Source organism: Ylistrum balloti, unplaced genomic scaffold, assembly GCF_031769215.1.
Source record: "Ylistrum balloti isolate Yb309-2 unplaced genomic scaffold, AGI_CSIRO_Ybal_v1 Utg370530, whole genome shotgun sequence".
Taxonomy (NCBI): Eukaryota; Metazoa; Mollusca; class Bivalvia; order Pectinida; family Pectinidae; genus Ylistrum; species Ylistrum balloti.
This window is the reverse complement of record NW_026782338.1, coordinates 182,535-192,653: the sequence shown is the minus strand read 5'-3', so window position 1 is coordinate 192,653 and position 10,119 is coordinate 182,535. Positions and strand designations below refer to the sequence as shown.

General features: G+C 33.9%; 1 protein-coding gene across 1 annotated transcript in view; it reads left to right on the top strand.

Annotated features, from left to right (window-relative positions):
- LOC132555944 (serine/threonine-protein kinase NLK-like) overlaps positions 1-10,119 on the top strand; it is a 30,853-nt gene continuing 20,734 nt past the window's right edge. Inside the window, exons 1-3 of the mRNA XM_060220315.1 lie at positions 1-323; positions 4,878-5,007; positions 9,737-9,792. Coding sequence (XP_060076298.1) covers positions 145-323; positions 4,878-5,007; positions 9,737-9,792 — 365 coding nt within the window. The 5' untranslated portion in view covers positions 1-144. The remainder of the gene's footprint in view (positions 324-4,877; positions 5,008-9,736; positions 9,793-10,119) is intronic.

The following is a 10,119-nucleotide window of genomic DNA, read 5'->3' as shown; positions in this document are numbered from 1 at the left end:
ACGGAATTTTACCAAAATACTCTCCGATGTGGATGGAGAGGCCTTAGCGGTACTGTGTGTGCAAAAGGGGACATGTGGAGATTTTAAGTAGTACATTCCAAACGATTTTCGTGCAGGCACCTTGCTGGATTTCGTGGGTTGGTTATGGCGGTGGTCGGGCAAAGACACGCTCGACACATAATAATGCCCCCTCCGAATTTACCTCCCCACTCCCAACACGCTATCCTGACGGCTGCTGTGGCGGTTCCCTATTACCAGGTTGTTCCTCCACAAGATGTCCAGCCGGACAGACCCATAGGATACGGGGCATTTGGAGTTGTCTGGTAAGTAAACCGACTCGCGAGCCTTTGTTCCTGTCGTCTGTCGCGACGAGACATGATGGAGAAAATTTCACTTTCTTTCGTTGCTATATTGAAAACAAAAGCAAAATTTTACTTACCATGGTAACACAATAGTCAACTCATGTATGATATTCTATCATATATGTTATTTTTTATCTTCATTTTGTATTTATTGAGACAACAATGAAAACGAGAAACGTATGCTTTGTTTCTTTGTGTGTCCTCGTACGGACTGAATCAGCTGATCGGGGCCTGAGGCTCTGACAGCACTAACGTGAACCGTAGGGTACTGTCAGTATTGTCAAAACATTTATGTATGCTATAATTGAAAACTTGCCAGAATTAATTGGAATACTGTTAAGAAAATATTACACCATCATAATGTATTTGATGGGATTGTGTACATAAAAAAGACTCGCTTAGGGTCACTTTTCCTGGTCTTTGTTCGATTCTTGGTAAACAATAATATTGAACTGTTATATTTACTGTACATTTATTTTTTTATTCAAACTTTGAAGTAGTAATTGAATTCTAAAGAATTGTTTATATGCCCTTTATTATATATCATTCTAACTAGATATTATCAGTCAAGTTTAAATGTGAAATTGGAATTTGAAGCTTGAATCTTCTTCGAGGATCATGCACTATTTTCGGTTTACAACACACTTTGTGGTGTCCTGGGTTACATTGTGGCTGATGTCAATTAAAAGATTAAAATAAATCTTGTTATTTACAGATTTTATGCTGTCTCTTGATCAATCTTAAGTATAGTATTGATGGTGACTTGGTCTCAAAATCAAACCTCAGTATTTTGTAAAGTTAATATCTTCATTCCTCATCTAGACAAATGTATATTTTCATCCCAGATTAAAATATTGCAAGCTATAAATACAACCTGCTATTTATTAGAGAAATGGCCCAGGGGTGTCTTTTAAAGTTTTCAAAGAGATTAAGTTGACTGATGTGAATGGGCAGGGCATGTAATCTGGGATGAGTCGGCGACTTACTATACACTTCAATACAAGTTTAAAACACAGGATATTTTATCTAGCTAGGAGATTGTTTTTAGGCTATAGGAGTAAGATAGAGGTTTTTTAACTTCAGAAAAATCTTGGAGAAGCATGGACAAGAACCTTGATCTTGTACCATAGAAGGTTGTGTACCTCACTAGCCCAGAAAGTGCTAAAACAAATGTATTCTAAATTTTGCAACTCGAACTCGAAAATTTGAAGCATGATTTCTAGAATATCATTGTTAAAACTACTCAAGGGTTGGGTGTAATCGTGTCCATTGTGTATATGATTTTATCACTGGTTAATGTTCTCGTGTTCACAGTTCTGTGAAATATATTAATTTTTTTCAGTGGACAACACTATGTCAGTCATATTCTCCAAAACATATGCTTTGTGCACTTGTTGCTTTGTCAGTCAAGGCCATGAAGGGCAATATTCTACAGTACTGTAGATGTACTTACAATGTGCCATCTGTTGAACTCTTCCTAAGGAGGAGGAAAAAGTTAGAACAAAGAGAAAATAACCCTTTCCTGATGCCAATTATCGCAGACAACAAAAGACCTAAGTTCACAGTGTTGAATAGTGATAAGCGTTTGATGAATTGCCCAGTCTCTCAGATGATAGAATATGTCATATGTCTGAACTACACTTATAAACGATGTATTGGGTTTGTTGGTAGTCTTGAAACTTCAAGTTTATCTTCCAGTCCATGTTAAAGTAGATAATAGCTGTGTTTATCGGTGAGTAATGAAATGTAAGGGCACTTGGTTCTGTGTGATACAGGTACATTAACATGGTGTGGTACCAATAGCTGGAGTGTATGTTATAGTGAACAGCAGGTGGTTATAGGAGATTGGAGAGGTTATAAGTCCTGTACTGCCTCAACATGTTCAGAAGTTCTGTTGAAGGAGATTTGTGACTTTTCTGTAAATCCTGTCTCATTTGTCTATAAAGAATTAAATATGTTCACATGGAAAACATTAAGAAGAATAGTTTTTGATGTGCCTATATAAAAATTATCAGTATCTTCAACAAAGTAGGCAATGTCCTTCATTGAATATATAATGTGATTTTGAACTAACAAAAGGTGAAGTTAGAACATATTTCTTTGTTTGGGAAGCACTAGTTGAACAACCATGAAGATCAGTGAACCTTTAGTGTGTACATACAGTATGTACCTAGCACACCTGCCCTTATAGTTATAAGCACACTCCAATCTTTTTTTCTTGGAAAGCGATAGGTTCACATGTACTCAATCAAAGTCAGTGTACAATATTCATTCTTAACACATTATCTCATATAACAAGCAACTGGGTGATAGATCTGGCTAAAATTTCAAAATTTTATAAATTCAGTACGTTAATGCATTACATCAGAAAAGAAGTTGCTATAATGTGTGATGTCTTTGTTTGGGGAGTTTTAGTTGAAAAATTAATGAATATCATAATTCTGTGGATTGGGAAATTTCCATTATAGCTAAATGTATGTTTGTAATTGAAATTATCTCATCTTTAAACCACATTCCCAAAATTTTCAATATGCTGCTGAAAATTACTCTCCCAATTCACCAATTTTCTTCCCAAAATAAGAAAACATTTGCCATCCCAGACCTGTCAAACATCTTAATGCCATGTAGCTGGAAAATGTCTTGCAGTATTACTGTATATCTACATGCCAAAATGATTTGATAGGCCTCTGTATGCTGTGTGTCCAGAACAGAATTATGCAGGCAGATGAATAAAATTTTTGGGATTCCTGGCAGTCTTTCCACATGATACATATATGATATTTAGTTTGTGACACAACACATTATGTTATTTGTTATCAAGATTTTATGTGTTGACATAATTTAGAATGTATCTGGGGAAAAAAATTCAATCCAAAATCAACATAGTACTATTGAAAAAATGGTGCTTGACCCAAGCTTTCATTTAAAGGTGACTAATGAGAACATTTTCAATTCCCTGACAAAATATTGACAGGTATATTCATCAAAAGAAAATGTGGAATTGATTAAAATGGAGGAAAAAAAATGGTTACAGCATACATCATTTGACATATTTTGTAGGGAAATCATTTTTGCAGTGAAGCCTCAATGATCAGTAAAAATAATATGAGAGCTATTACTAGGGCAAGGTAATTGTGGAAATAAAAAAAATCCAGAAATAAATGATTATCATAATTCTGAGGTATGGAATTTGGTTATTTGTTCAAAATTCTCACTCTAGCTTTAAATGGACGTTTATAATTCCCAATATACATCTAAAAAGAAAAGGCAATAAATAAGTTGGTAAAGTTAACAGGTTATGGTTGAGATGCAGGATGGAAATTTTGCTGTGAAGGCTGAAACACATGAAGAGCAAGCATGTTATTGAGTTTGCTGGCTAATCCTGGGCTCCTATCTTCTTTAGTGTACACAGCACATCTCCTGGAGGTTCTTGCTATAAATAGAAGTACTTAGTATGCATAAAATATCACTGAGATCACATTTCTTCCAATAATCATGACTTGGTAGCTATTTCCAGGGACACATTTATACTCTTTCTGTGTACATTGATGTGTAAATATAGATTTGTATTTCATACAGTAATACATATGTGCATATTAATATACCTGCACAGTAGTAGTGTTGTTTCATTATTGACCCAGCTGTAAAATTGGTTTTTGTCATGCATACGTGTAGCCTAAAGCTAATTAGAAAATATTCTCGCTTATTCCTGCAAATCAATGTCTTAATTAAAAACATCTATTGTTCTAAAGGTGCTGTGCTTGCTTTGAAGGAATACTAGAACAATTTCGTTTTTTTTCTTTTTTTTTTTTTGGCCGAACAAATTTGGTTTTCTTTTTATTTCTTAAAATGACATTCTATGTGTGACTTCCAATATTAAGATTGATAAAGGTAAATATGTTAACTTTAATGTCAGAATTCATAAGAGATCTGTAAGTCATCTTTCACTCTACCATATTTATGCTGTAATCAACCCTGGGGATCAACACATATTATTCCTTCTTATTTCAAGTTGGGGATGGGTGTGGAAAATAAAACAAATTGCGTACTATAATTTTACACATTAGTGCTAAGGATGGGCGCATTAAAGGATATTTAAATTAAGTTGTTGTAATGTACAAGTCTTTAATTGTGTGTACATGTTAAGTCCTGTTGACATAGACTGGATACATCAGTAGATAACAATACAATTCAGAATTTTATATCACCTGGAAATGAATTTAACAGCATGTACACAAAATTTGTTAAACAAAAGTAAATTTGTTGAATTTCCATTATTCTGTGAAGCTCTAGAACTTTGAGACTGTTAACAGTTGCTTGAACTTACTAGCTGGGTATATATGTAACACACTGTTTCTGTGTTTATGACCAAAATGGCAAAAATTTTAAAATGCAGCTATAGCATTGCATGTCATAGTTACTTGTGAGTCTTCAGTATCAAGTTTTGTTTAATCAAGTATCACAAAAAAAAGCAACATTTGAAGTAGGTAACATTAATTCTTTCTGTCCTTGCAGGTCAGTAACGGACCCACGAGATGGAAAGAGGGTGGCCCTGAAGAAAATGCCTTGTGTCTTCCAGAACCTAGTCTCCTGCAAACGGGTTTACAGAGAATTGAAAATGCTCTGTCATTTCAAACATGACAATGTAAGTTCTCAAGTTGTCTTTTTTTCTCTCAATTAATTTTTGCCTTTAGTGCTACCAAAAAGTATATATTGTCAAGAAAAAAGCGAAAAAAAAAGCAATAAATTTTTCCATTAAGCTTCATAAATTTGTTTGCATCTTGTAGTCTGTCTTTCATTAAGAAAACATCTGTTGTGCATATATTTTTTCTTGACATTGTATTAGTTACGATCTTTGATGCCAACTGAAATTAGTTGACTGGGTGTGTTAATCACTTTTAAGTTTACAGTCGACATCTGAATATTTCCAAAAGTAATGATATTGAAGCTTATTTCATGATAAATGTGTTAATATATATATTTTTTGAATAGCTATTTTTGTTGGTGTAAGGCATTATTTTTTTGTTGCTATGCCAACTTGGTTGCTGCTTTGTGTTGAATTTGCCTTCATGATAAAATTCATTTATTTGGCCTGATAATAAACTTCCATTAAAAAAAAGTATGGTGGCACATATAAAATAGTTTTATTTGATATCTGTAATGAATATTTATCAAGATTTTTCCCTGTTCATTGGTAACCTTAGCAGTTGTCACTGATGTGCCGACCTGTTCATAAGAGTTGGTATTACATCAATAATTCATCATTCGTAGCAATATGTCGTGCAGTACCCACTCTCTCCACAAATAATATCAGATCAAAGTTTTTAAAAAAATCAATTTTGTTGTGTATTCATTCATTTTGATGGTAGTCTTATAAGTTGATGAATAGAATGAATTTCGATTGAATTTCTCAACCAACTATGTATCCGTATCATGAGATTGATTTTCAATGGGAGTTGAAAAAAGCATTTTATTTTATGCATATCACAGAGGTAGGAAAGGTCATATCAGATGTACTTGTACGTGACTTCTATTGTGGTAGATGGCTGTGGAAAGAATTTCAAACACTGCTGCTAAAATGATGGTTTTTCACTCAAACTTCATGAATTACATTTGAATTACTTTACTGGAGAAATTTTGACAGTTCAATTATAACCGAATAACATCAAGACAGGAGAAAAGTACTACAAGAAATGAAAAGTGTTCGAGGGGGAAATATGTGGAAAAAGATGTTGATAACGGCAAACTGATAATTTTTTATTAGCTTCAGAGAACAAATGTGATAAGATTTATTGGGGGAGGGGAATGTGACACTGACTTCATTATTGCTATACTCGGTAAATCCTAAGGGTTACTAGGGTCATGATTGAAAGCTGACCTGACAGCTGGTGTAAATCCTGCTTGGTGAACTATATCAAGATTATTTAATTTTGACTTTGAAGCTTTGGCAGGTGTTTGATTACAAGAATTTAAACGATTTAAAGTTTTTGTTTTATTGTTGATATTCTTAATCAATATGGTATTGGGTGGAAATTAAAAAAAGATAAAAACAGCCTTGGATGTTTCTGTTTTTTGGAAAAGCAAAAGATGAAATATTTGCCGATTACTATACAGTGCAATTTCGGGGAATTTTATTTGCAAGTGAACCAACATGTGATCTTTGTTATAAAACATGATCCATATTGTTTACACACACATATATGATGAAGTGGTGGGTGTGACCACAGATTGGGTTGGGTGTGTCCATTATCTTTACCTGTACTTATGCTGTAATCTCTATGCTTGTGTCTTTCAGTAGTGTGTAGTATAATCTTAAAGTCAATGTATACGTGGTATTGTGTACAGTGGTCTAAACAAGATTAGAATGAGAATCAGAATGTTCAATATCAAATGGACAGAGAAAATAATTACATGATTAACTTGGCTTATGAGAGCAGAGCCCTTGATCCAATTTACTGAATCTCTGGTATAACCTCCTCCCAAGCAACTTTCCCTGGGTGTATCAATAATTCTACCTGTGGTAACACTATGCCGTTGCAAATCCTGTGAACAGGTAACCCCCTCCCACCTACCAGATTCTTTATACTGAACCAATGACTGACATTACAGGTGTCACCTGTGGTGGGACAGCCATGTTCATATCTGTATCTACATCAGGTGTCATATCCTAGCTAAAAGAGTTTGACCCTGAAAAGTTCATTTAATAAGGTATATTTATAAATCAGGTATATTTGTGAAGACTACCATCTTTCCTCTCAATGCACAAGTCTTGCAAGTTTTCGCTTTTAACTGAAGGTTTTTGGTTTCTGACTACTTCACAAGCTGAAGAATGTAATATAGTTTTCAACCTGAATTTGACAGCAGTGCATTCCTTCAAAAAAAATAATCATTTGTAATATGCAATTGTATAATAATTTATATGATTTTTTCTTCATATTGGGGAAGATATTCTTGATTTTATTCTTTTTAACAGGGGGAAATGTTATGTTTTCAGCTTAAACAAAGCAAACAGATTTCAGATCATTTTGTGATATATTTTGTCACCTGTTTTTTTATGAATTGGAATACATCTACATATTTGTCAATTTGATATCCCAGCCTCCTCACTTCCCACTTACTTTGTGTAATAATGCAGAGATGTGTCTCGGCATAACCTTCCGCCATTGAGTGTAGAATGTACACGAGTACTCAGAATTTTGTATATTTAGTCCCTAGGGTTTAAAATGAATACTTGAACTTGAGCCATATGTTTAACTTGTGATACATTGACGTATTTACCACTTCAAAGGAAAGCATTCTCGGTTTCATGTCTATTAGCAATGTGTAAAAATTTCTTAATATATAATATTTAAAATAATATTTAAAATATTTTTTTGACTTCAAATATATTTGTGTGTTGTAAGTATTGATGATTTAAAGGTTAGAAATATTGTATTTAGTAAACGGTCAAACTGATGCAGTGTGAAATCGGTCTAAAAAATTTGCAGGTGATTCTGCTGTAATTAATTCACCTTCAATGCTAACAAATTACTTTTGGTTGTGGCTAAAATGAGGTTCTCTTGAGTTGATAGATCAGTAACTCCTCCCCATCCCTCCCCTCAAAAAGAATGAAAATATGAAAACAAACAATTGTCTAAAAAAAAAAGGCAATTCAAAAGCAAAATGTAAACTACTGTAGATGTTTGGGTGTTCCATTCCATGACTAAGCATTCTTCCTGTGTAGATTGCTATGTAGCCCAATATTAGTGGCATGGTATGTATAATTTTGATATGGAAAAGACACCATGAGTAGCAACATCTGGTCAGAAGCTTTGGTATTTAAAGGATGTTTGATGCCAGTATCTGGTTTGGGTAGATCCACCCCAGAAATGTCAAGCATGTTTGGAATGTGCTGTGAATCAACCCTCCACATAATACTGGCAACTAGGTCACTTTGAGTTGACTCACTTTGACATAACTTTCTCTTTAGCTTGTTCCTTTTTGTCTCGCGGTTCAGTGAATCTGGTGACATAAAAACACTAGATTTGAGACTGTGTGAGGATTTTTAATGTACAAGTGGTTGCTGTGTTGAACGAATTAGAATAAAATGCTTTAAGATCTATGTATCTTGTCTTGTAATAATGTCTCTGACATTGAATTATCCAAAAAAAGTTTCTAAAAAACATGCCATACAAATATATACTTCAAACTTCATAAGTTTTGAATGCATGAAAGTTATAAATAAAAAAAAAACATTTAGTCTTTAAAAAAAAATAATGAAGTCCTGTCATCAGTTTTGCTCAATAAAATATTTCATTTGCTGTAAAATTATGCCTCGAGAAAGTCTGAATCATTAAATGAAGTATTTACAAGCGTAATGTTGGGAAAACATAAGTTGCAGTGAGAAAGGGTTGTATGAGAGATGGAGTTGTATTGTACCTTGTGTGGCTGCAGTATGAGCTAGTCAAGTCTCCAGTGTACTGTCTATTGATTTTAGGGGAAATCCACCCATATACTAAAACATCTAGGCCAGCTATACAGCCACTGTATCATATCAGCCTCCCAGCTTGGTTAGCTTGAGCTGGCAGTAATTATACAGCCGTAGAATGCCAATCCGTCTGGTTAGCTTGAGTTTATGATAAAGCAGGTAGAAAAGATTATCCTTCAGATCAGGTTAGCTTTAAACAAGATACACACTGCCTTGTAGAGAAATGTTCTACAAGGGATTTTTAATCTGAAAATCTGCTTGCAGAGGAAGAACAAAGCTTCTTTGTGTTTGCATGAGACATGTTTGTGTTATTTTGAGAAGAAAATTGTTTAATTTAGAAACAAATATGAAGTAGGAAACAATTAATTTCAGGCATTATTTATTTGCAAACATGACATGTTATTGATCCAATAAGTCACAAAAATTTTCAGATGCATAAATATCATGTAGGCATTGAAAAATTGACATCACAACAGAATTTATTTATGTATCATACTCTGTAACAATGTACATGTAAATATATATTGGTAGGTCAAGCTGTGAATTAAATATGTAACTATCCTGAATCTCCATTTTTATTGTCTGTCTTTAGCGGAATTAACCTTCCTGTACAAAGTCTGAAAACATACATAAACTATGTAACTCCTGTAATGAAGAAAGGAAGCAATATCTTGGGTTTTAAACAACAATATTGTGTATTTACAGGGCTCTCACACCCCATTTTGGGACTGGGGCCAGGGGCCCTTAGAATTGGGAAAAATAATGGTGTTTTCCTTAAAATTGGGAAAACTTGGGGTCTAAATTGGGAAAAAAAGATACTATTTTGCATTGGGAATTTGGCCCCAAATCTGGCAGATTGAGAGCCCTGATTTACAACTGTTTCATGATCTTTCTTCTGTTTTTTCAGGTATTATCAGCTCTTGACATCCTACAGCCACCAAACATTGACTTTTTCCAAGAAGTGTATCCTTTTTAGAAAACGGAAGTAATTAAGAAAAGAAGACAAAGCCAATCTATTAGAGATGAATACAAAGTCTTGGTTCAGAATTTTGGGATCTGTGTTCGTATTAGATACATGTTAAAACACTGTAGACAAGGTACTTTTTCTATTGTTTCATATTTCGTTAAAAGTGCATTGCTGTAGTGTGTTATTGCAGATGACTATGAGGATGTGTTGAGTGAGTGACATGCTCACACTTGTCAATAAGGAAGTGAGTTGGTATTAATTATGACAGAAATGTAGATGACTGACTTGTCTCTGTTTTAGTTTGTTCAAAGTTTGGTATTATC